Below are 27,698 nucleotides of genomic sequence, written 5' to 3' on the forward strand. Positions count from 1 at the left end.
GAAAAAAAAAGTCGGCCGATAGCGCTGTAAACAAAGGTAGACTTGTGCGTAACAAGCAAGCAATAATGCAGAAAACCATACAGAGAGAGAGAGAGAGGGGGAGAGAGAGGGGGGGGGAGAGAGAGAGAGAGAGCTGTGCCTCATGGTAGAAGCAAAACAGTAAAAGTAAGAGTGAATACATGACGATGTTTATGTGAAGCGTAGTTTGGATCTTCTTTTGCTGCTGGTTCGGTCAATATTGTTTGGAGAGACATCAAACTAACAGCTTTAGAATCAGCGCATAAAGGGCGTGAACACAAAGCGCGGACCCGCCGACAGATCAGAATCAGCGGGCTGTCGGCTTTCAGCCCCGACTGTGAGAAAGGCGACATCTAACTGATTCTGATCCGCGGGCTGCGCTGTGTGTTTAAGTCTTTGTGCAGAATCCGTGTTCCTGCTCTCATTTACTGTTTTAGCTGTTTGGTGGTTGTTGAAATTTTGTGAGATTTCACCTGAGATTCTGGCATTTCAGGCAAAATAAATTTTTATTAAAAAATCGATTCAGGATTTTAATGAATCGATTTTACGTAATCCAAGCCAGAATCGATTTTAATCGATAAATCGATTATAAAAACCCACCCCTATTCAGGACTGCAAACCGAGCAGCATCACTGACTTTCAGCCTGTTGTGTTTGTGGATATATGACTGACTTTAATTATCCACAAAATTATCACATTCTCTGTAAGATTAAGGTCGACTATCTAACGGCGTATAAAGTAAAGACTTTAAAACAAAGTAAACGCTGAAAGTACAAACATCGCTAATGTCACATAACTTTGCCGGCATGTGGCCAACAGTAATGTTTTAATGCTCCTCGTTATTAAACATTTGCACATAAATAAGTGACATAATATTCAGAACTTACTTTTGGAAGTTTACTCTTTGGCCGCTCTGCTTCCACTTCGTTGAAGTGTCTCCCAGTCCCAGTGCACTTGTTAGCATGTTTTGGTCAACTGGTCCGTCCGGTTATTGTCTCCCCAGAAACATTTCCGTTGTGTTTTTTCCTATTTCCGTTGTGTTGTGTGTGCTTTTGCAGCGCTTTTCTTTTTGCAGCGCTTTTCTTTTTGCAAGTGTTTTTCTTTTTGCAGCGCTTTTTGTTTTTGCAAGTGTTTTTCTTTTTGCAAGTGTTTTTCTTTTTGCAGCGCTTTTTGTTTTTGCAAGTGTTTTTCTTTTTGCAGCGCTTTTTGTTTTTGCAAGTGTTTTTCTTTTTGCAGCGCTTTTTGTTTTTGCAAGTGTTTTTCTTTTTGCAGCGCTTTTTGTTTTTGCAAGTGTTTTTCTTTTTGCAGCGCTTTTTCTTTTTGCAAGTGTTTTTCTTTTTGCAGCGCTTTTTCTTTTTGCAAGTGTTTTTCTTTTTGCAGCGCTTTTCTTTTTGCAAGTGTTTTTCTTTTTGCAGCGCTTTTTGTTTTTGCAAGTGTTTTTCTTTTTGCAGCGCTTTTTGTTTTTGCAAGTGTTTTTCTTTTTGCAGCGCTTTTTCTTTTGCAGCGCTTTTTCTTTTTGCAAGTGTTTTTCTTTTTGCAGCGCTTTTTCTTTTTGCAAGTGTTTTTCTTTTTGCAGCGCTTTTTCTTTTTGCAAGTGTTTTTCTTTTTGCAGCGCTTTTGGCCTCTCAGGGCCACCGTACTTTTCCTTCTGCGTCCCCTTTCCCTCATCCACCTGCTGGTCTCCACCACTTGCTAATGTTACTGAATCTGTAACGACCCTATCTAAATCCCAGTAACGACTAACGCGTTCCTGATTTTGGCATAATAACTAGTTACCGTGCTCGTTGCCACAATAATAACGTAGTTACTGTAACGCGTTACTTAATAACGCGTTAGTCCCAACACTGCTCATAGCTGGATGAATCCTTGGATAAGGGTGATCATGCTCCCTCTGAGCAAACAAACTACTGCACACTTTGTATTCTGAGTGGTATCTATGTATGTATGTATGTATGTATGGTTGTATGATTTACATTAAACATATTATTCAAGTGGGAAATAACCTAAAAAAAATAATCAGGTTTGTACTGGCAGGTAAAGGCAGCAGTGCTGGTGTGTGAAGCGCCTCTGACCAACTGTATTCAAGCCTTTGCCAGTGACCTTTAAAACGTCACTTATGATGAAAAAGCTCTGCTTTTTTATGATAGGCTGGGGCCGATGACGACTGCGGATGGTGTGAAATGCATTTGTATTTTCAAATGCTGCCATGCTCCAACTTTTCTTTCACTGTTTTGAATATGAAATCTACGCCCAGCGTTTTTTGGATAGAAAATCCCCTTTAAATTTCCGGAAGCAGCAATAAATTTGTGGATTGGTCTGGGAGCTGTGATGTCAAGTAGGACGCAAACGATCGGGTAGTTGTAGGAAGCGCGACATGTGAGGGCTACAAATTAAACCGCACGCATTGTTAGTCTAGCGCCAGCTTTTACTTTGAAAATTCGAACCGGAAGTGTATTTTTTCCGCTGTAGAAACCGCAGCAGTCAGACATGTAGCGTGCCCTGTCGGAAAACAAGGATACAAACAGGACTTACAGTTAATAACAACAGAGCCGGATCTGTGAGAAAGGAGGCGAGACAGCGCCGGTACGTCCCGCTCGGCCCCTGCCTGCCCGGTGTGATGGCTGTCCGGTGTGGGCTGTAGACTCCTGCGGCGGGACTGACGGTGAGAGCTCAGTTGCTTTAGCCCCTTCCCCTCTCGCTCCGTTTCTCTACAATTTGCTTGTTATTCATTCATTTCTGCCGCTGGAACAGGTGTGTGCCAAAGCACCGAGGAGGACGCTTTTCTCCGGTACGAGCCCGAAGTGGTTTTGTCTCCCGGCAACTTTTAAGTTGCATGCAAACGCGGACGGCTTTAAAACACCAGCCAAGCAGTCGGATTTCGGCCATGGCTCAGCTGAGCTAAAGTAAAATATTTATGTTCAAGGTGCTACAGAGTGAGGCTCAGGCCACAGTAAATACTCGTAAGGGCCTGCGTGTAAATAGGCTTGTCCATCCTCGCCTCCGCTGTCAGGCGGATGCTGCCTGTCAGGACTGTATTGATAGCTGATGGACATCACGGCACGCCTCTGCTGCACAGGCTTCCCCACCGCAGTCAGGACAGGGATCAAACCACCCCCAGGCACCCTTTTATGTCCTCAGAAACGCGTTGACCCACGTCACGGGTGCACGTCTAATCTGTATAACCTGAGCCCATCGTAATTAAGTTAAGTTTCTCAAAGTGCTCCCTATGTGTGGGACCTGTTAGAGACAAGTTGTAGTTTGTGGTCTGTTTCTGTTGCAAAATGAGATGGATACATGTTATCACTTCATATTTAATAAAATTTAAAAAGGTGAATCATCTTTTCAATTCTATCTATAAAAAAGCTACTTATCCTGTCTGTACTGCAAGTTATCAACACCATATCTGAAAAAACTTAATACTGGTTTACACTTAAGTCATTTTAACATGTAAAACAAGTTTGGCCAAACACCAAAAAGAAGAAATGAGAGGACTATGCTGTGTTTATAACCGTTTCCCACTGAGTCACCTGTAACGTTTTATCATAACTCGCTGACTTCAGAAGAATCTTGTTTCAGCCTTCCTTTTTTCCACCTGCCTTAGGCATTAATATACAGTGGTGATGAAATAGGAGTGTTAAGTATTGGCTCCTTCATTCATGTCACAATGTGACAACTTAATTAATGTAGCCCAGAGGTGAGAATTTGAGATCGTGGAAGCTTGTTGCTTTCTACATTTTCAGCTCAGCTTCAGTCTTGCAAAGTTTCATGTTCACATTAAGTTTCTTTTTCTTCTTTCTGGCAGGTGATCCGTTAAAAGTTTGCGAAAAATGTGACGCATTCTGTCTGTCACAGCAGGACTAGACTGAGGCGAAGATGGTGTTTCAGTCTTGAGCATGTGAGCGGTTTGATAAAACTGAAAGGTCAGAGAAGAGAGGGAATGTGCGCGCACACCAAGGCGTTGACAGCATAAAGATGAAGGGGGAAGGAAAGAGTGAGAGGACGCTGTCCAGCCTGATTGAGAAGGTGACCCGGTTCACCCTGTAATCGCACAGACCAAAATAACTACTGCACAGTTGTACAGTAGCAGGGATTTCACAAAAGAATAATTTTTTACGGTCTAGCCCTCTTATTATTTGAATAATGGTCAGTTTGCATGTTTTATGTGAATGGATCAGAGTATGTAGAAATACAACTATTCTTTTTCTTCATTTACTGCTAGTCTGAAGTATTTATGTATATTCACTCATAGGCTACTGTATTAGCTGTACTTTCCGAGTAGTGGTTAGAACCCCCTTAAGAATTGCCTTTTCTTTGTGGCACACATTCAAAAAGGGTGCTGGAAACATTACTCATAGATTTTGGTCTATATTGACATGACAGCATCACACAAATCTTTTTGGCTCACATCAATGATGTAAATCTCCCGTTCCACCACATCCCAAAGGTGCTCTGTTGGATTGAATCTGGTGACTGTGGAGGGTTGCCAAGAAAATATCCCCTACACCACAACACCACCATCACGTGACCTGCAAATGGATCCATGATTTTATGTTGTTTACCCTTCAAATGTGGCAGCCGAAATTGAGACTCATCAGACCAGGCAATGTTTTCCAATATTCTGTTGTCCACTGTTGGTGATCCTGTGTGGACTGTAGCCTCAGTTTCCTGTTATTAGCTGATAGGAGTTGCACCGGGTGTCGACTTCTGCAGCCCATCTGTTTCAGTGTTTGAGGTGTTGTGGATTCATGGATGCTGTTCTGCAAACCTTTGTTTTAACAAGTGGTTGTTTGATTTACTATTGCTTTCTTAGAGCTTGGAGCAGTCTGGTCATTCTCCTCTGCTCTCTGACATCAAAGAGACATTTTTACGCAGACAAATGCCGCTCACTGGTTATTTTTTTTCTCAACCCTTCTCTGTAAACACTAGAGATGGTTGTGTGGGAATATCCCAGCAGATCAGCAGTTTCTAAAATGCTCAGAGCGGCCCGTCTGGCACCAACAACCATGGCACATTAAAGGTCACGTAAATGAACATTTTTCTCTATTCTGATGCTCAATTTGAACTAGAGCAGGGCGATATAGCCAAAAATATTTATCACGATATATATTTGAAAATTTGCGATAACAATATAACTGACGATATAATTGATGGGAGACAAAATACAACTCCACAACTTTACTAGCGCAAAAAAAACCCATCCATTTATTTTCACTTAAACAAGCAGCTGTTTTTTTATGTGCATTAAAACTATATAAAAATTTAACAGTGCAAATGCAAATTTCTTGCTGAAATTTCCAGTAGAAATGGGCAGATATATCCTGAGCATAACAATGTATAATATCCACTGAAGTTAAAAAAGAGGTGCTTTGCAACATTAAACTGCAGTGTGCCAAATAAAAAAGTCAAATATGTATTTTTCGGACCATAAGGTGCACGGGATTATAAGGCACATTAAGCAAAACAAAGCAGTCAGATAAATCAAACTTTATTCAACTCATACTTCTTGCTTCCTCCACTTCTGTACCATTGATTCCTTAATGCTCTATTCTATCACAGCTGCTTTATTCCCATGTTGTTGCAGTATATTAATGACTAACCTCGTATTGTGGCTGGATTATCTCAGATTGAAGTTTGGTCCGTTTACAGCATCCTGCCATGCGATTGCATTTGTCTCTAACCATCAGGAGCCCTCACGTTTATCGAGTGGAAAAGTGTTAGGGTTCATCCTGCAGCTTCACTGTTTTTACTATGCTAACATAGCTGTGTCGCTAGCGATCACGTAGTACATCATTATATACCAGCTAGCCCAACTTCAGTAACCCTACAAACGTCACTGCTGTTTAGTTTCCTGTCTTCATTTATGTTGGAAGTGATAGCAGAGCTGTACGTTTTAACTTTTTCAGAAATCTCTCAGTCAGAGCATGCTATATCATGCTTAGGTAACTAGCGAAACTAGCAAACTAACTTCCGCTAACTTTCAACATTAAATATAATAAATTCCGTTTTCATGGATGCTTGGATGTTAAACTTAATTGTTACACCTGGTAAAGCAGCAATGCTGATCATTTTATTAAAGGTTAAATAATTTAGACAGTTTTTAACTCTCAATGTGCCTCAGTGTTCGTTTGACTTTGGGACCTGAAGAGGACGGAGTTTTGGCCCCAGATTACTCCCAGATTTATGAGCACCTTAGTCAGACAAATACAGTAATAACGACGGCACGCTTGCATGTTCTACAAAAAAATGTCCTTTGGTGGGTATCTGACGGACAAACACCAAACCAGTTCCACATCATTGAAGTTGCACCATTTTTACAAACCAATTCTGGTTCATCCATTGCACTCAACGATCCGCTTTCCCCCTTCTCATTCTCCGTTGCCGCCATGCTTTTTTTTTGGAACACGTGCGTACAAAGGCACTGCGCATGCGCGTTTTACCCATTTTCTATCGCGATATTTTATTTTCTTATCTTGCCTAACATTATACCGGCCGTGAAGGGTATAATATGGCCCAGCCCAAGTTTGAACTTTAGCAGGCTATCTTGACCATGTCTTTGTGCCTGAATGCTGTCATGTGATTGGCTGATCAGACATTTGTATTAAGCAGCTGAACCGTTGTACTTAATGAAATGGCAGGTGAGTGTACAATAGATTGTCTTATAACGGGTTCAGTAGCAGTCTAATCTTGTGCCAAATTCAACAAAATGTTAATGTGTTAATCTACTAATTAATCTACTAAATTAAAAACAGTGATGAGCAAAACTAGTAAAATGGGACTAAGCCTAAGATTACTGACATCTGCAAGAAACCACAGACACTTTCTAACCCCCCTTCCCCCCACCCCAAAAAATGTGGTCCTGCACCGGATTTCGTGCCAGTAGCTTTCCTGTCTGGGGCCTGGCATCAGGAAGTGGGGTGGCTTCTTAATCAAGCAGAGGTAAACATGCCCTCTGAGGAAAAAGCAGGGAACATTCCTCAGATAGAGTGAGTAGTACATGCCGGGGTGTTCAGCCTGCAAGAGAACAAGGTTACACACTTGCATTGGATTCAAAGATACGGGCACAGCTAAGATAAATAAAAGTTATCATTGCATTCTGCAGTTCTTTGATGTGAATGAAGAGAAGTTAAATGCAAAAGTAAGGCTTTAATTAGTTTTCTTTGAGTCTGAAAACTAAGATCCCCTTTAAACCTTATCAGAGACGAAAGCCTTCAACAACACGCCGAAGCAGAAGCTTCAAAAGAGCCCTGTTACATCTAACTTGACATCGCACAAAGCTTTCTTTCTAAAGCAGACAAGTTAAACACTGCTGGTGTGACAAGCTGATCCCAATTCATTGCTGGCATTGATGTCATCTGCTGGCTACTGATAACTGCCCTGAATTTCACACAGATGGAGTAAAGTGTGTTTGCGCATGTCTTTCTCTCCGTGTGTGTACACACAACGGCATATGTGTGTGCTGTTTGCAAAAGGTGGGACACCCTCAGCTACACAGTAGTACAGTATGCAGAAGGTGGTAATGCGTTTGGGAGCGCAGGTGCACGGCAGAGAAAATGTGGGATGGGGAAGTGCTGAACAAGTACGGCGGGGAGAGGGGATCCTTGTAGGGCTGGGCGTTGCAGTAAGGACACTGCAGTAAGTACTAGCACACGTTTGATGGAGGATCAGTGCAGCTCTTCAACCAATTTGCGCTGCACCTTCTGTCAAATATTTACCTTACTGAAATTATACTTTTAATTTTTCCTTTATATCCTCCCCTTCACCTGACTTTTTCTACTCCCTAATCTCTCATATTCAGAGGATGGGCGCAGTGTCCTGGTGCCTGAGGAGATGTCTTTGGGTCGGCTCCTACGGCGTGCCTCCTCCAAGGCCTCCGACCTCCTGACCTTTAACCCTGGGGCGGGGGGCTCATCGTTACGCTCGGGACTGGATGGCGAGATTATCTTCTCCAAAAATAATGTTTGCGTGCACCCCGCGGAGCCCCTGCCTGGCCTGGCTGAGCACCACCCAGGTTAGACTGAACCAAGTGTTTCTTCTTCTAAACTTTTCAACTTGACAAATACAACAGAAGAAAATACATAAATGTGCTGCAAGTAGCCAAGACAGTAATACAGTTGTTTATAGAGGTCATGAAAAAGTGAAAATAGCTGAGACACTTGTTAAGTGTTTTGTACCCTTTTTAATTTGCTCAAGTCAGCTATTTGTCGCCAGCTGTTACTTAGACTTTTTTGCAGGGTATTACTGACTTTGCAGTGCATTTGTCTGTTTGATTGTGTTGTATTTGCAGCGCATGCATTGTTAAACCGATTACACTGTATTACATTACATTGTGTTTTATCTATTTGTAGCTGGCATGGAAGTGCTTTTTACACCTCGGCGCTGGCAGCCGCCACAACCGGAGGTGTTATACTTTGGGGGATGTGTGTTCATTCCAACTTGTGAATGTGATATCTGTTTGGCGGTTTGGCACAACTGGTCAAAGTGCAAAGACGGTCAATGTGACATGCCTCGTTCTTCAGAACATGTTATTTGAGAAACATGAGATTACAATACTGTGCAAAAGTCTTGATTTACCCTTCATTTCTTTTTATTTTGCTATAAAATGGGAAATGGGTGCAGCAATTTACAGTATATATAAGGCAAACACAACATTTGAAAGTCAATATTTAGTGTCACGGCACAGCGTGAACTCTTAGCAATCTCTCTTGTAATTTCTTTAAGCAGTCTTCAGGAATAGCTCTCCAGGCTTCTTGAAGGACATTCAAAGCTCTTCTCTGAATGTTGGATGCCTTTTGTTCCTCTATCTGTCAAGATGATCCCACACTGAGGTCTGGGGTCTAGGTTGGCCAGTCCGTGGCTAGTGTTCCACTCTGTGTTTTTTCTATCCCTGTAAGCTTGTAACGTATTGGCCGTGTATTTTGGGAACGCTGTCATATTGAAAATTAAAGCAGGTGCCATGTCAGACATCTTTCAGATACTTATGGTGGATGAAAATCTGAAGGTATTTTTCTGCACCTCAGTTTTGACAAAATCCCCAACACGGGCTGAAATGCAGCACCAAACCATGACAGTCTCCATCATATTTTACAGATGGCTCTAGACACTGTTATCCCTGGAGGATGTGACTTTCAGACACTCTCCAGCTCTAAATTATAGCTGGAATTATAATAATTAATAATAATTATAATAATTCACTAAAATGACTAGATGTTTTATCAGGGATTGTAACATCTAGTCCTTTTGCTGAATTATAATAATTAATAATTTTTGTTAACGCCTGACACTTCTTCTCTTATCTCTTCCTCAAATGTTTTCACCTCATGACTCTGTAGAAATCACCTTGTTGGTGCAAACATTTCACACTCGTCCAACTGTCTTATCTTTGGCTACCTTTTGGTTAGGTGCCGTTTTGTATGTTTGAGTAACTCTCAGGTCAGTGTTAAGTGGCTTAACCAACAGAAGTGTTCCCCTGGTATAATTGAAAATATATTCACAAAGCCTGGAAAGCTACTGCTCAAGACCATGGAAAAAAAAAAAGAAAAAAAAAAAGAAAGTCTGGCTCCTTAGAAGCAAAATATAAAGACATGAGGGGAGCAAAGCACTGTATGTGAATGCAAAAAAGCACAAATTGGATTGAAGTATGAACTCAACAGTCAAAGGTCAAGGTCACTTTGACCTAATAAAACGTGTTTGTGACCACAACTCAACAATCCACATGCCAGCGATGATAGAATTTCACACCAGTGTCAAATATGTAGAAATGATCTAGTGATAACCTTTGGATTTGAATAGATGGAATATAAATTTGCCTGTTTGGTGAAAGTGTTCAACTGTGAAGCAGGCGATGTCACACTCTTTTAGCTATCATGCATTTAGATATAGAAGAAACACAAGGGAATATTAAAAAGCCAAAATGAAAACCATAAAACGAAGAAGAAAATGTGAGACGACATTTTAAAAATATAAAAAGAGCAGTAAATTTAATTTAGTAAACAGGCACTTGATTTAATATAAACCTATATTAACCTCACTGATACTGCTGCTAATCCAAACGAGCACACTTTTGCTTTGAAATCAAGGCTAAAATAGCTAGAGTTATACTTCTAACCTCTATCTAAAAGGTAAGATTAAAGGGGCTCTAAACCATGTGACATTTATAGCTGTGTCCGATAAGCTGCTGTAAACTTCATTCAGGTTTTTATTGTACTGCCTCATAAATTCAAACAAGAGCTGTTCCTCTGTTTTATGAAGCCTTTGGTCGTTAGTTGAATTGCTTTACCTTTGTCTACTTGCCTTATTCATACATGTAAAGACCGTACACGTCTAGTGGAGTGGTTTTGAATACGTGTTGCCTTTTTTTCCTGGCATATATGAGCAACACTTCCTCCGTCATCATCATCTCCCTGTTCTCGAGTTACGTGTTTGTTTTAAATTGGCTGCTATATATAAAATGCTTCACAAGCTCTTCTTACGTTCCCAAATTACCTCCACCCTAATTAGTCATAACACGATCAAGGTTTTGTTGCCCTCTGCAGGCTACCTCTGTGTCCATGTGGAGAAGGATGAGAGCTTGGGCACCACTCTTATCCTGACCTGGGTCCCCAACTCCCGCATCCAGAGGCAGGATGAAGAGGCGCTGCGATACATCACTCCGGAAAGCTCGCCTGTACGCAGGAACGCCCGCCGCAGAGGCAGACGGTACAAGAACGTGTTACTTAAAATGTGTCTCTGGGTTGTTTATGCGGTGCTGATATCTCGATCAGCACCACGCAGCAGTGGGAAGCAGTTTTCAGTAAAGCATGAACTGAAATACTCTCAAGGAACTCAATTTATAAACATCCTTTCCAGACCTCACTCCCGTCCCCCAGCAGCCCAGGAGGAAGACGAGGATGAGGAGAGGAACATTATGAGCAGCACCTCCACAGAGAGCCACAGCCTGGTGGTCGAGGCTGGAGCCGATCCGTCCTCACACCAGCAGCAGCTGCCCTCAGCTGGGGAGGAAGGCGACGAGGGCTCCTGTGAGCTGTCGGATGAAGTGAGCCGGGACAGCACTATGGGTTCGGACTCGGACACCTTCTCCTCTCCCTTCTGCTTGTCCCCCGTTAGCGAGGCCCTCTGTGAAAGCAGTGGCTCCGTCTTCCTGGACAACGAGAGCAGGTTAGTGAGAGGATTGAAAGTCGCCTTATTAATAATAGAATAGAATAAATTTATTGCCCACATTAGTGGAAAATTCGGCTCACCAAGTCACAAATCAATTAATAATAAAAAGACTGACAATTATGAGAAAATTTTGTATTTCGCACAAATGATCTTTTATACAGCTTTTTAGTAGCTAGAGGCAACTTATAACTTTGTCCTGAATAAAGACAATAATCTTTATTATTAGTTATACATTAGGAGAGTTAGGAGAGTATTATTAGGAGAGTTTAAACTGTTTAATTTTGTATGTATTTCTTCCCTTCAAGGTTGAGGAAAAGTAATAATTATCAGGTCACTTTTTCCCCTCTTATTTATTTATATATATATATATATATATATATATATATATATATATATATATTTATTATTATTATTTATTTTATTTATTTTAAGCACAATGCAACACTAAATCCTTCAGTGCGTGCAAACTCCAGAAAATGTCAGTTTTAAAATTATTTAAATGTAATTATTTGGGGTTTTTTTTTTTTGAGGGATGGTGTGACTTAGCATTTTACATATTGTTTCGTGTTTGTATTTGTTATCATAAAAATAATGACACTGTGTGAAAACTACAGTAACTGACCCGTTGTTGTGCAGCTTCTCAAATTTATTTAACAAAGAAAGAAAGGCGAAGCTAAACCGTTTACACTTCTGTTTCATACAGCAGGGTTCGTACACACATCTCTGTTGACTGGATAACACTTCTAACCAGTCACCAAACAAGAACTAACACATTCAAAGCCTGTTATGCGCAATTTTAAGAAAATATAACCAAAAACTTTGGACAGCTTTTTTCAGACTGAGCCTGCCACGTGTTTAGGAACTAACTTATGGGAAGGGTTATTTTGGGTTATTTTTGCATACGTTTAAAGATCATGGAAGTGTAGTGTGAGTAGATTGTGTTATAAATATTATGAGATTGTGTGTGTTTCTTTTAAAAGCGAATGAGGCTAGATTAGTGGGCTGTTCCTACATTCCTCGAGGTATTCAGTGGTACTCCAAAGTATATTTATAGTAAATATTTTATTCTATTTAATATCAGCTAAGTTGCTCCATAAAGTCAAAATTATTGATTTCTTTCCCTTTTTTGTTGTGGCCTCGAATAACATAATGTTAAATTTTCCCTTACTGTAATTGTTTGTGTTATTTTTATTCACAAATTGTTTTTTTTAGTTGCCCTAAGCTACCAGAAGGTGGAGCCAAAAAGAAAAGAATTGATTGCATGTGAGCTGGTTTACAGTTTGAAGCCACAAGGTGGCTCACTGCACTTCAGCTAAATGTCCCGAGCGACCTGAAAGCAGGTAGATGACTTCAGCGGGAGCCATGAAATGTTATCAGGCTTCACAATTTCCATTTTTATTTAAATTGGCCTTCGATCTAAATGCTGTGTAATGTCACAGAGGCCTTAAAATAAGTCTCCAAACCCTAAAAAAACCAAACAAAAATAAAGCAAGCCAAACCGCAATCCCTCCACACACTGTTCTGTAGTCGGGGGAGCCATCTGTACAGTAATTGCGTTGCTGTTCAGACCTCGCGGTCGTGTGATTTTATGATTCCCTTCGCGGATGTTTCCTCACGCAGCTATGTGGCCTGATATGTTGCCCAGAAATGTGTAAGCCTGTGTCAGTGTCCCCCCCCCACCCCCCCACCAAAAAAAAAAAAAAAAGTGAGAGAGTGAGACAGTGTGACTTTAAGTGTTTTCAGCCACTTTTTCACATTTGCTGTAAGTGCAGTCAGTGTGTGACTTGGCATTGCTCTTTGCTTCACAGCTTCTAACCTTTACTCCGTCCCTCTCTTCATCCAAAACTCTCTGCCTCACTTGCTGTTGGTGTCTCTCCACAGCTCTCTGGCACTGTATCCATCTTTTCCTCTGCCTGTTATTTTTTTTCCTCCTCCTTCTTTTTCTTCTTCTTTTGGATTCTCCTCTGTTCTCCATATCTGTCAACTCCTCCCACTTTTCTCATTATTATTATTTCACATCTCTTTCTTTTGCATATTCTCGAGTTGTTGTATCGTTTGGTGTTGTCCACCTCTCAAATACTTCGCCCCACCACCACCACCCCCTTTCCCCTTCCCCTTCCTAAAGTCTGTGTGAAGCCCTTTGATTCTCAGTGCTCCCAGGGTTGTTGTGCTGGGCTGAATGTCAGCTCTCTGGATTAGAGGACTGAAGAGAGCAGAGCAGCAGCCAAAACCCTGGAACCCACTCAATCTCTCTTTCTCTCTCTCTTGCTTTAATTGACACTGTTAAGGGGCCAGGAACTGGAAACATGTCACTTGGAATCATTCAAAGAGAAAGCTCTGCGAATGAGAGTGAGAGCGGATGAAAGGGGGGGGGGGGGGCAGAAAGAGGAGAGCGGTGGGAGAGGGCAAAAAAAAGGGAGAGAAATCTGCAGCAATCTCCGTCGAGCTTCTTAACAGGTTTCTTTAAAGTTTAACATTAGTTTATGATGCTGTCAATGCGTACTGCCTTCTTGGGGCTGCACTTTGTGGAACGTTTAGTGTATGATTATGTCTAAGAACAGTGGTTTCTTACTGTGACGCCTGAAAATGTTTGCAACCATTTGTTACGTATATTTGGTCTGGCAGTTGCAATCTTAGTTTTTCCTTGTTTTTCCCAGTTTTTCCATGTTTAAATATTTTTTCAACTACCTAATTGTTATGTAAAGGGAAAAAAAATCAGTAAACAGGATTTTTTTTTCAGCAGAAATATCTCTTTCTTCTTTATCTGTTGGTTTATAATCAAATTAAAGTACATTTAATATGGACAAAAGAGTGTCCAGTGTGCAGAAAGTGCCTTTGAGGGATTATTTCCGAAAAGGATAAGATGATGCTGGATGTTTTTTCTCCTTTTCTAAAACTTCAAATTGTACTGACCACTTTTCAGTGTGCGCCCACACCGCCCCCTTCGTCTGAGCCCTCCCTTAAACTCCCTGTTCTCTCCAGGGATTAGCTAGAGGACCTGGGAGTCTCTGTAGGCCTGTTCACTGCGTGGTGGTTCTCAGGGTGACCTGGCAGCACTTTCCCCCGGAGTAAAGCCTTATGTGTGTGGAGGGAAGCATTACACAGGGCCTCAGGGCAGTTTGATCTCACCCTGGCCTGGTGGGACCTGATGGCTACAGCAGTCTCACTCGAGCAAAACAGCTTGTTTATATAATGTACACTGTGCAGAATGTATGGCGTGACTGCTGCCTACTTTTGCTCCCTAATATAAATGAATAGAATCGAGCTCTAAACACTGACAGATGTTGTTAATCACTTCTTGAGTTTACGCTTGAACGCAGCACAGTGAATGACCCATGCTCAGATTTCAGAAATCAAGTGCTTTTTCACTCTGACGTTTGTTGCTTTCCTACTTTTTTTTTTTTTGTCTGTGTGGCAAAATATACAAAAAGATTTTAATGCATGAGCCTTAAGCATGCAGGAAAGAGAGAAGGAAATGTCAGCTGTAAATGGGCTTATGGGCCTTCACAGTCACTTAACAAAAAAAAAAAGGGAAAAAAAGGGGAAACACAGTTGTCCGTTAAAAGATCTCCTTCATAGTTCACATTGCCTAACTCTCTTACCAGAACTCTCTGCGCCTCTCTCCCCGTCTCGTAGTCTTCCACAGTCTGGTTTGTGGCATGATACATGAGACAGAGAGCAGTAAATCAACAGATAGCATAAGGAAACGGTGCAGCTTGGATTGATCAGCCTTGTTATTTTCCCATCTGCTAACAGGCAAATTATTAGCAAGACATGATTGATTCGGGGCGTAAAAGGCTCAGCCGGCCTCCCTCGTGATCAAAGAAGCCAACGTGTCAGCTGATGCGAGCAGAGTGGAAAAAATATATACATTCTTACAAATTGATATTCTTCTCTTACTAAATTTTGATCGTGAATGACCTCTTCTTGGCTGTATTGTTAAAAAATATATTTCTGATGCATATATATGTGTGTGTGTGTGTGTGTGTGTGTGTGTGTGTATGTGTGTGTGTAGGATTTATAGCAAGTCATAATCAAGCAACTTAATTTACACGTGTGCTTCTCAAATGTCACCGGGTTTAATGCATTTCTGTTTCTCAGCGTTAGCAGGTCTGGAGACGTGTTTGCGAGTGCATTTTGGTCATTAGCTATGGTCCATTCTTGAGTGTCTGTGTGTGTGTGTCTACATGTGTGTACGTTAGAGAGAACAGTCAGCGAGCAGTTTGGCTGGCATGTGGTTTGCTGCGGTGCGCAGTGCGTGTTTGTGTCGGCCACGTACATATTTTGGCGTTGTCGCATGCATGTTTCTCCGCACACACGTGTGATTATAATGTGTGTGTTCTTGTGTGTCTCCTCGTGCAGCAGAGGAGCCTTCAGCTCAGGTTTCAGTGCCGGGAACAACATGCTTGCCATGGGGGAATGACAGGGGAAATTGGACAGCGGACAGTGTGATTTGTGTGTGTGTGTGATTTGTGTGTGTACAGATTTCCTTGTGTGTTTGTGCATGTGTGTGTTTCTGTCCTCTGACGCCTCCATGCATTCCTCCTATTCTCAGCCTCTTGGTGAAAAACATATTGAGACATAAAACAACAGGGGAGAGCTGAGCCGAGGAGTGTCTCCACCAGCGGCCTCTGACTTTGTGATATTCACTGTCAATGCTTCACGTTGAAAAACATAACTTTCTATCTGAATGTGAGGTTAAAGAAGCAAAGAGAGAGAAACTACATTTAAAGACTCCTTATTGTGATGTAAAGGGAAAAATACTTAAATTAAACAAACCCCCAAATTCTGATTCCAATTTTTTTCTAAATTTATTTGTTTTCCAGGGAGCTGTGCGAGGAATCCATGAACCACTCGGTCAGCTCTGCTTCAAGTTTGGACAGCCATGCCCCCTCTGAGAGCAGCAGCCAGTCGCAGGGCATGCGGTGGGAGGAGCAGCAGAAGCTCCTAGCTCTGGAGCAATTGTGTGGAGTTTTCAGGGTCGACCTGGGTCACATGAGGTCGTTGAGACTCTTCTTCAGGTCAGTCGGAGAGTGCAAAAGGTCGCAGAAAGGTCGCGAGGGGTCACTTTGCTGCGCTACTGTGCAATGTTTCACTCTCTCTCACAGGCTCTTTGTTTGCTGCGTGAGGTTCTTTATTACTACAGTAGTTAATGACTTTATCGTTCACCATTGTGTTGTTGCAGTGACGAGGCCTGCACTAGTGGCCAGCTGGTGATAGCTAGCAGAGAGAGCCAGTATAAGATCCTCCACTTTCATCATGCTGGCCTGGACAAGCTGGCTGAGGTGTTCCAGCAGTGGAAGTGCTGCAGAGAAACTCAGCTCAAAGACCAGGTCGGGTTACAGCCCAAATTCCCAGTTTGGCTTCTAGTTTTATTGGAAAAGGAAGGAATTTTTTTTAACAATTTTTATTCAGTTGCAGTGTTCTTGCCAATGTGTTTCTCCCCTTTGGTCTTGTTTAACATCAGGTGTCAGATGAGAAGTCTTGCATGCAGTTTTCCATCCAGAGGCCCACCCTGCCATCGGCCGAGACTCACCCAGAAGAGAGGCTTTATCGAAGGCTGGATGTCACCACTTGGCTACGTCACCTCAACCAGAACGGACAGGTGGAGGAGGAGTATAAGCTGCGCAAGGTATGTATGCAGGTGTGAACACAAGCAGGCTATTATAATTCTGAGGAATCAGTCAGAAGGTAATCAATCAGCAAATATGTTAAGCTCAATCATACCTATCCGTACTGTAAGCATCACATTTTCTGGTAGCACATGTTTCGGAAAGTCATTTTGAAACTCAGCCCTACACTGTCTGAAGTTTCAGTTTGAATCAGCACTCACAGGTTGTAAATGATGAGAGGATTGGTCTTGGCCACTGTCCCCCTGTGACTCATTTCAGTCTTCTTTGATTGACTCAGTTTAAACTTTACCATATTGTTGAAAATGACTCAGAGGCCGTTAGACTCAGACCAAAACATTTCCTCAGTAAATGCACAAGTGCAGGAATTGCAAAAGAGGACTGTTCTTGCTGGACCTGCTGACAAAGCAGTGTTTGTTTTTTTGTCCCCCCCCCCCGGTTAACATTACGGAAGTTTCAGTTTTGCAACATTTTGCAGCACTTGATAAACAATCGTACTGAGGTGATAGTTGCATTGCAGGCTGTGCGGCACTGTCTGCAGGCCTTGTTTGCATAAAGTATGGTTTGCTCTCATAGTTATCAGTTTTGGCCCCTGCTTGCCCTTTGAACGCAGAGAACACACTCCCTCTGTGCTCACCTCTACACTCTTTTTACCAGGCCATCTTTTTCGGTGGTATCGACCCATCCATTCGTGGTGAGGTGTGGCCCTTCCTGCTGCACTACTACAGCTATGACTCCTCTTCCCAAGAAAGGGAAGATTGGAGACTGCAAAAGCGTAGCCAGTACCATGACATCCAGCAGAGGAGGTATGTTTGTGGAAGTACAGTGTTAACATCATGAAGTCTTTTTAAAAGTATTAAAAAAAAGAAAGAAAAAGCTTGTATTGAGAGACATCTGTATGCTTCACTCTCTGAAACACAGATAAACTAACATGTGGCTGCAGTGTCTGCTGCCAAATGCTCAGTCAGTCAAACATTAAACCATATGTGAGCCTATTGTGGCTTTTCATCGCAGGCGCTCAGCAATCAATAGGCGCAATCAGGAAAGTGTTAAGGGGAGGTGCTGGGTGTGAAATAAAAGGTCTCTTGAGAAAAAAATATGTCAGCGCTTATCAGATCATACTGTCTTGTCGGATGGAAAAAATAAAACAAAAAAACAGAACACAGCTTTGGTATGCACGCCCAACCACACGCACACGTCACACACACACGAGCACGTTCCCCAGTCTTCATTTGCCTCCAGCCTGCCATCAAAAAGGTTAAGTGTACACATATTTTCACACATTGTGCCCCTCTGTCTGTAATGAATATGATAATTGGACAGGTTTCATGTGTATGGCCTATTAACATTTTGAGTACTTGAGAAGGTCTTATCGAAGTCAGGTAATTAGAGTCCTTGTTCTGACTGTGATGTGGATTCCTGTAAAGAGCCTTTGAGTAGAGAAAGCCTCCGGGGCCACTAGTTGATCATTAGGAGCAAAGAGACATGTCTTTTCATTCTGTGTCACCCTCAGATGTGATAACTACCCGGCCGTCAATGGAAATGGGGCAGCAATAACAAGTAAAGCAAAACTAATCAGACTGACACTAGATTACTGTGATATGTGAGCACACAACAAGAAAATATGCGAAACCAACAGAGGAATGTGAACATACATTAAGAATACCAGTACTTGTCCTATTTCTTATCCCTATCATTTAAAAAACATTTTGAGCTGTTGTCATAATTATTTTTGTTTGCAGCTTTTATTACATGTTATATATTGAATAAGAAAATGTCCTCTGGCTAACTTGAAGATAAATTGTTTTATTTCATTTTTTAGAGCTTATAAGTGTACTATACTATAAATAAAAGTGGTCTTGAGCAATAGCTCTCCAGGCTTTTCTGAAGACTTTTCAAAGGTTTTCTTTGGACATTTTTTGGACTTTTCGGCTGCTTTTTCAGTCATTTTCACTCTAGTCATTCTACCTGATGATTTTTGTAGGAGATTTTTTGTTAAGCCACTGAACTCTGACTTCTGAACCATTCAAGGATTTAAAAAGGGCGACTAACTCAAGGGATAAACCAGTTTAGGGTCTATATACACACAGACAACTTAGCAAAGAACCCATTTTAAATTGTATCTGTAGGTTAACTATTTTTAAATTAAGACTGCTCAACCTTTAAAAGAAAATGGAGCAGATCTGTCCTCAAGTTACAAGTAACAAAACAAAAAAACACATTTAAAAGATCTTAGCTATACTGCTACAATGAGAAGCCTTTGGCCTTTAGTCACAGTCTAGTTATTGGATACCAAATAATCCAGTTGATAAGGCTTCTGAGCTTTTATACTTACCATACATATGTCAAATTTAACTTGCTGTTTCTCACTTGTGGCATGACAGGAATCATGTCAATCGCATTTCTGGTCTAACCTGAATAATGTCCAGCAGATGATATCGTCCGATTAGGTTTCTTTTTAAAGCAGATAAAGGTTTCATTGTTTTCAGTTCCTGCTTGAAGAACGTTTAAAAAAATATATCAATGCCATCAAGATTAAAATGAATAATAGTTCATTATTGGTTTAAGAAAGTTGTTAAGAGCCAGGTTTTCTTGTAGTTTTTAAAGGGGTCTTGAGCAATAGTCTTTGGACATTTTTTTTTACTCATTTGTCCAGTCTTTGTATAGTATACGACCACTTTCAGAGTAATGTTGTTTGTTGATTAAGCCACTTAACAAAGACCTGTGGATCATTGAAGCATATATAAGAGACCTAATTCAAGGGATGAACCAGTCTACACATAAAAGACAACTTGGAAGAGAAGCAACGTTAAATTTTATCTTTAGGCACTTTGTTACTTGCAGCCTGCCACAAAAAACACACAATTTATTTCTTTAGTTAAAATTTGAAAAATCTGAAGAGAGAGTTTGATCCACCATGAATTGCCATCTGGAAAGAGTCTCAAAGTCTCCACGACTGCATCCCACACACAGTGCGTTGGAGTTGGTCATGGATTGGCCTCCCCAGAGCCTGGAGGTCTGCTTGAAGCAGTTTGGGATTATCTTAACAGAGAACAGAACAAAAGGCAACGAACATCCAAAGAAGAGCTTTGACTGTCCTTCAAGAAACCTGGAGAAGTATTCCTGAAGACTACTTAAACACAATACACAAAAACGTGCCTAAGAGAGTTCAGGATGTGCTCAATAAAGGTGGTCACACCAAATACTGACTTTCAACTTGTTAGACTCATGTAAACCAGAATTGTTTTTGCCTTATATCCTGTATTTCCATGTATGTTTGCACATCTTTCAATAAATTGCTGCAACTATGTCCCATCTTTGCAAAATATATAGAAACGAGGGTTAGATTAAGACTTTTTTTCCCTCAAAAAAAGTCTCACCTCACCTCAGAAAAGTGACATAAAAATATAGATTTTTGCCTCATTCAATTATAACTATCTATGTTCTTATTGTCTAGGCTTATGAACTAAAAAGTGATGAAAACAATTCAAATTTCAATTTCAAGTCAAAGAGAAGTAGAAGGGTCCAAGGACACGAACACAACAAAAACTAAACAGTTGCGTGGCATTGCATCAGGTGTGCGCTCATTATTCCTGGTGGGGCTTCATGGAAAACAAACAGTGTTAATTAAATCCCCTCTGCTTGTTAGGACTTGAGTACATTAGTGCCACACTCAGAGTACATTGCTAATATAGTTGCTAACATCTACAGGGAAGGATAGGGGGAGTTTTATGGTTGTGGTATTATTCTCAGTGGAACACTTGATTGTAAAATACCCTGCCAGGCCCACTGTTTACACACCCCTGGATTTTTTGTTCATTTCTAGCTAAGTGTTAGTGTTACACCTGAGTCACATTTGCACCAACAATCACTTGATAACCCTTCATTTTGTGATTCTAATTACCAAGCATTTCCTAAGAGACTGTGTAGTGAAAAACTTTTTTTTAACGCCACCGCTTTAACAGCTTTATTAACTGCTGCAACTTTAAGTTTGCCTTTTCTTTCGCTTAATATTTCTGTTGCTTTCTGGTGTTTATATGAATTTTTCTCAGGTTGTCCATGAGCCCGGAGGAGCACAGTGAGTTCTGGAGAAAGGTCCAGTTCACGGTGGATAAAGACGTGGTGAGAACAGACCGCAGCAACCACTTTTTTAGAGGCGAGAACAACCCGAATGTGGAGATCATGAGGTCAGACCACCATCTTTTTCTCTTTTTTCCCATCCACTTTAAATTTCTATCTGACATTTGATTTCTGTCATCTTCTCCCAGTCCAGCCTTATCGTTCCTCAGCCCAACGCACAGGCGTACCTATTCATTTCATATTCTGAACCCTGAGGGAATGGCAAATGAGTTTCATGCTTTATTGACTCCGACTAAGCCGTCTGAGCACTTTTGATGCATACTCAGAGCTAATAGCTTTCCAAACGAGGAGCAAGAGGATTTAAATAGCATATTAGTTTAGTGACTCTCATCAAGGCTCCTGGTATTTGTCCTGGCATTATGTCTCATATTGTATCTGAGCTGGGGTGATAGCAGCACTGCACATGTCCAGATAGAGAGCACTCATCTCATAAGTTAGCTCACAGCTATTACTGATATGTCAAATAGACATTTGTCTGGATCATTTAGTCTAAGCAGAGAGACCGGCATCCTCATATTGCAGTCTCCGTCTCCACAAATTCAGTCTTTGTTTTTAATTTAGTGCTCAAACAACAGCAAATATCTTTAGCCTGTTTCCTTTGTTTATGCAGTACTTACTAAGGTCTGAAAACAGCAAAGGAAGTTTTCTCAAAATTAGTAACCATGCAAGAAAAAGGGGGGAAAAAACCCTGAGAGTGTTTGGGTGGGACTATACATTTGGTTTGGCAGGACTGTGTAGAGGCTGTATTGGAGACTGTGAAAGGGGAAATGTTTATGGTTCAACTGTGGCCACTTACAGCGCTTTTTTTGAGATGCTGAGATGTTATGACACCACTAAGATGTTCGTGGTTGTTGTCGCCTCAGGCGGATTCTGCTCAACTATGCAGTGTTTAATCCTGACATGGGCTACTGCCAGGGCATGTCTGACCTGGTGGCCCCGCTGCTCACTGAGATCCAGGATGAAAGCGACACCTTCTGGTGCTTTGTCGGCCTCATGGAGAACACCATCTTCATCAGCTCCCCGCGGGACGAAGACATGGAGAGGCAGCTGGTAGGCAGTTTCTCTGTGCGTCTTTTGTGAGTTGTACGAATGTCCGAATTGATTCTGCAGAGACGCTTTACACCACAGCTTTCTGACACTTCAGCTGTGGAAGTTGTCTCTAACAATTTCTGTAACTTATCAGACATTTATATCTATTTTCTTGACCAGATGCAAGTGGCTAGATTAAGCTTTCTTTGTTCATTCTTTAAACAACTCTTTCAGTTTTCTGATGAATCATATTGTACAAAGCTACTTTGATCTACACCCTCATTCATAAGTCATCACCACAGTTGTTGGTGCTGCATATTTGATGCCGAATGCCCTTCCTGATGCAATCCTCAAGGGATTTGTCTCTCCTCCTGGGATCTTTTTGCTTGTTAGGTGACTGTATAAATCATTACGCTATAGAGCCACTATGCAGTATAAAACTCTGTCTCAGTGAGGTCAATGAGGGTAGATATTCCTAATATGGTCATCCCAGCCACACAGCCCCACGGCCTGCTGTTCAAACTTTGAGTTTATGAAGGGCAGCCAATCATAAAGTTGGCTTAAATAGAAGGAGAAATAAGCTTAAACAGTTCTATGACCCTGCTTCCAGATGTACCTGCGGGAGCTGCTGCGCCTCATGCTGCCACGTTTTCACCAGCACCTGACCAGGCTCGGGGAGGACGGCCTCCAACTCCTCTTCTGCCATCGCTGGATCCTGCTCTGCTTTAAGAGAGAGTTCCCCGACACCGAGGCCCTGCGCATGTGGGAGGCGTGCTGGGCACACTACCAGGTCAGGTCAAAGTCCGAACGGCTCCTTTGCATACACAAGTTTGAAAGAAAAACTTTGCATATACTACGCTGCGTGTTACTCCTTTAACGCTTCCCACTGCAGGCTTCTGTAATCCTGTCTTTAAAAAAACCTGTAATTGCGTCTTCAAGGGGGTTTAATGGTTTTGTTTATTTTTGGGTTTTGATTCCCAGAGATTACAGTGACCCCTAAAAGCATATTAGTTTAAAAAAACAAATTGTAAAAAGTAAAAATATTGTGATGAAAATAAAAAGAAGTCATTTGGCTTATCTTGAATCGATCTACCCAGTGCACATTTTCACATGTCATGACTGTGTAGTGTGTAGTGAGAAAGAGGTTAACACCTCTCCTCAAATATCAGCCTCACTGCTTCGTGCCATCTGCTCAAACTCTCTTCTAGATGTTCTGATCTGAAGCTACAGGTGGTGATAGAAGAGATATGATAGTGAAACCTTGGTTTAGACAGTTGAGTGTCACATACCAGATGGGCTAAAAGCAAGAATTTCTGATTGATATCTGATTTTTCTGTGAAAGGGAAGAATCGTGTAATATTGGGTCACACAATATTTATCTTGACAGTTCTTGCTAAACGAAATGGTTGGGGTTAGTCCAAGAATAGATTTTTCATGAAAAATGTTTTACTTTTCTTAAAGAAGTTATTGCTTTTTTAATGATACAAGGACAGGTAAAATGTAAACTTCTGGCTATTCCACCAGGAGGTGAAAACGGATCTATAATAAAGGCATGCGGGAAGATATTTTAAGAACAAATACTATTGCACATCAATAGCTCATTGTATACAGTAGATTTAATAACGGCCTTATTTAATTTCGTATTGAAAATCATAGTAATTTTCGGGCTTTTAATGATTTATTTGAACCTGCATCCACACAGGGTCAAACGTAAATATACACTCACTTAAATCTTTTAATAAATGGTCTCGAAGGTTCCACAGTGTCTTTGAACTTGCCAAATCATATCAACTTTTCATTAGTGATCATGATTGGCTACAGCTGGTAGTTTCTGGTAGACACCTCCCATTGGATTAACCAACACTTAGAACAATGAGAAGGTTCGAGGAGCTCAGTGATCATCTAGATTTACACAAGTTACAGACAGTTATACGTAAGGACAAGTTATTCTGATCTTACACCCCTTTGGTGGCATATATTCCACAAAGTGGCTGGGATAATCCACTCAAATCAGCAAGTAGATGGTTGTAACTTGGATACAACTGTGTTTTTCAACAGGATAATTATCTCAAACACACAAGAAAACTGGTTTTTAAATGGATAAACCAGGCTAACATTAAGCTTCTGAAATGGCCTTCACAAAGCCTCGACCTCAACGCTATTAAAAATGTATTTACTATACTTAAAACTCTGGTCTATGCCAGTAAACCAAACAATTTAAATGAACTCTGCCAATTCTGCCGGGAAGGGGGTCAAATATCCAGCCATAATTATGCCAGAAACTTGTTGATGGCTACCAAAAGCATCTGATAGAGGTGCAACTTGTTAAGGGACATTTAAGCAAATATTAGTGAGCGTAGATGTATCCTTATCCTAGACGTGTCCTTAACGTTTTTCCTTATAACAAAGGCATGAATAAATGCAAAGCACTTACGGAAATTTAAATTTGCATTAATAACATAACTGACTGTACACCACAGAAGCTGATAATATGCATATTTTCCTTCTACCTTTCACCCCTTTGCTGATCTCCTCCTCTTTAGACGGACTACTTCCACCTGTTCCTGTGTGTGGCCATCATTGTTCTCTACGGGGAGGATGTGACAGAGCAGCAGCTCGCTACTGACCAGATGTTGCTGCACTTCAGCAATCTCTCCATGCACATGAACGGAGAGCTGGTTCTGCGCAAGGTATCACAGTAAAACCTTTTTTTTGGTTTTCATGCCTTTATGTTACCATTTCATCTCACTACTCCGCTTCCTTCGAACCAAAAATAAAGGTTATCACGCAGCAATCTCCAAATATGAGAATAATCGGTTGTTTACGATCATCATAAGAATTCTTCGACAGACTGCTGCATTGCTACACATTTAAACCAAATCCAGTGCTGCTTGCATTAAGGCAGCCCTGCCCCAATGCTGCAGCAAAGCAACTGATGCACATTAAGTTGCCCACAGAGGCCTTGAGGTACTAAATGGGAGGCTGCCATGCCAAAGTGGAGGATTTATGATCTCCATCCCGGAGATCATATTGTGTCCATGCCTGCTTCCTCATGTTTATGGATGCTGTGTGTTACTACTGCAACCACAGGCAGCGAGTTCATGTTAGCATGCAGGTGGTGTAACTCCACAGCTTTGCTGCATGCGATGCGGACTTTGTAGCTTTAGGCAACATCACGCTTTCTGACCTTGAGAGTCTTTTGTTATCTTTTAGCCCGGAGTCGAGCCCATTGATTTATTTTGGTGTTTTAATGCGCTGTTTGATATCAGCATCGATCTGTGTTGCATTTATTGGCTCCGCATCGTGGCAAACTAGAACTCCTTTCCTCTCATCCTGCTTTCCAGGCCCGCAGTCTACTCTACCAGTTCCGCCTGCTTCCCAGGATCCCGTGCAGCCTTCATGACCTCTGTAAACTGTGCGGCCCGGGGATGTGGGACAGCCGCTACATCCCCGCCGTGGAGTGTTCGGGTGAACATCCAGACTCGCAGAGCTGCCCCTATGGAGGCACCTCCACCCCCCAGCCCTCCTCACCCTCCCCGTCATCCACACCCTCACCAAACCTCACCCCGACACCTCCACCGGAGGGCAAGAGAGGCTCTAAAACTCGAGACATTTTCACCTTTCGGAAACAGACCTGAGGTGGTGGTTATGAGGTGCTTTTGCTTGTCACCGTACAGCACCTGTCCTCTCCCCATCTCTCTCTTTCTCTGTGTCTCTCCATCGTCCATGCTTCTAGTTTTACACTCTTAAAAAGGATATTTTGCCACACATGGAGCAATGTAGAACACTGCCTTACCAGAATGTTGTTATTAACATTCATTTCACAAGACTCCGTGATGAGGATTCGCTGTTGGATAGATCAGAGGTCAAGAAGCTACTTTCCTCCAGGAGAAAAATGGACAATCACCAGCCTCTATGTTGGCTGGAGTTACTTTCAGGTTCTAGTCTGCCGCTGGCTTGGCTTTCTTCCAGGGGCTTCGTGGGTAGGGGGTCACATCAGGGTCCGAGGCAACTGGGCTGAATTCTTGCGGATGCTGACCCAGGGTCAAAACAAACTGGAGATTCATTTACAGGAGCTTGAACTTTACATTTTGAACACTGTTCCCATGTCCTGACAGTGGAATATTTGTCTGAGTATCAAGTTTATACATGCATATCTCAAGTCTGAGCAAGACATTTTTAACGTGAAACCCGATCCTTTGGTGTTAACAGAGAGGCGTTAACCTACATACGATGAATTCGAATGGATTAGCGGTCTGTTTAAGTTTTGTTTTATTTTTAAACAAAGTGAATGTTTTGCGTTTATATCAACAGTTACAAATATTTAGCAATATTATATCCTTGCATGAGCAGTTCTTTACATATAGAGGGCACAGCGTACAGTAATTGTTTTTAGAAAACACAGAGGTAAGAATGTGTTTACAGGACAAACACATCCTGAGGGCTTTCTTGTATTTCCTCATCAGATGATGGGAAAGAACCTTCTCGTAGTTTCTCCTGAGGAGCCGGAGAAAAACAACAACATTCTTCCTTCTGAGAAAGTCAGGCTGTCACGTTACCTGTTGAGTAATAGGATTTTTTTTTTCTTTCCTTCCCGTTTTCACATTAGCATAAAAAAGCAAATGAAATGTATTTTCTGCTCGAGGTGTCGAATGGGTGTGGCGCCAGAGAGAGCGCGGACGGCGGTTTTTATCCAGACAGGAAAAACTGATGACTTTCTCTCCTACTTGAAACTTCATCTTCATCTGTGTTGAGCCATGTTTAGACAGCCTTGTGAAAAATTATCAGCACAGTTTTTAGTCTGTTTTCCTTTCCTTCCAGAAGTCTTTCCACTTCACCTTAAAATGAATGACAACACTCAAGAATCAGTCCACATGAATGTATTTGTGTTTTTTTTGTTTTGGTGTTTTTGCTTCGTCTCACTCGACAACAGAAGTGTTAAAATCTTTGATATATGTATGTGCGTGCGCGTGTGTGTGTGTGTGGAAACTCAATTGGCCGCTAACATCTGGTGAGTCACAGAATGCCCTACGACCAGATTAGCAGCAGCCACCCTGCAGAAAAAAACCTGGTAGATAAATTAGAAAGACAAGCCAGCCGCTTTAGCAGTTAGGCTTTGAGGAGGGATGTGTGGTGATCTTAAATCAGACTCTCCACTTGGAAAACGTCCCTGAGACATTTTGAGCGACAGGCTTCTAAGTGAAAACATCTTTAAATTGTTGCTAAAACGCAACATTAAGATCTTCAATCGGGCTTTCTCCACCGCCCCCACGCCGCCGCACTTCCCCCTTCTTTCGGTTCTCTGCATCTCTCAGCAAGCAGCCTCAGTAAATGACATATTAGTTATCATGTGCAGCTGTTTGCTGGAGATGCCCGCAGAGTTTTAAAGATGGGGAGGCTGCGGCGAAGTGAGCAAAGTCAGAAAAATGGAAAAGCAACGGTCGGCGCGAATGTGTGTGAAAGGGAGCTCATGAATTGTATTAGCATTGAAATCACATTTGTTTACACGGACACTGCAAGTCACAAGCTTGATTAATGAACACTCCGATTTCCAGGGGTGGTTGTTGTGAGTTGTGGTCACGAATGTACAGCTGTTAAGCTCTATGATATGTTGATGCATTATTGTACATGTCACAGGGAAAAAAGAGCCTATTCTTATCATTGGTATCATTGAAAATGACTGAAATAAAATTACACTAATGCTTTCATGAAGCACTTCTGAAA

At 41.6% G+C, this 27,698-nt stretch overlaps 1 protein-coding gene across 1 annotated transcript; it reads left to right on the forward strand.

Moving 5' to 3' along the window:
• The first annotated feature begins 1,663 nt into the window (after nucleotides 1–1,663).
• tbc1d16 (TBC1 domain family, member 16) lies at nucleotides 1,664–27,698 on the forward strand. Its single transcript, XM_085155910.1, has 13 exons — nucleotides 1,664–2,680; nucleotides 7,814–8,026; nucleotides 10,551–10,713; nucleotides 10,864–11,172; nucleotides 16,002–16,196; nucleotides 16,361–16,508; nucleotides 16,643–16,807; nucleotides 17,463–17,611; nucleotides 20,858–20,992; nucleotides 21,809–21,995; nucleotides 22,585–22,764; nucleotides 24,518–24,664; nucleotides 25,319–27,698. Exons 2-13 carry the CDS (start codon nucleotides 7,846–7,848, stop codon nucleotides 25,610–25,612), a joined length of 2,253 nt encoding a protein of 750 aa, XP_085012036.1. The 5' UTR covers nucleotides 1,664–2,680; nucleotides 7,814–7,845; the 3' UTR covers nucleotides 25,613–27,698.

Source organism: Neolamprologus multifasciatus, chromosome 4, assembly GCF_963576455.1.
Source record: "Neolamprologus multifasciatus chromosome 4, fNeoMul1.2, whole genome shotgun sequence".
Taxonomy (NCBI): Eukaryota; Metazoa; Chordata; class Actinopteri; order Cichliformes; family Cichlidae; genus Neolamprologus; species Neolamprologus multifasciatus.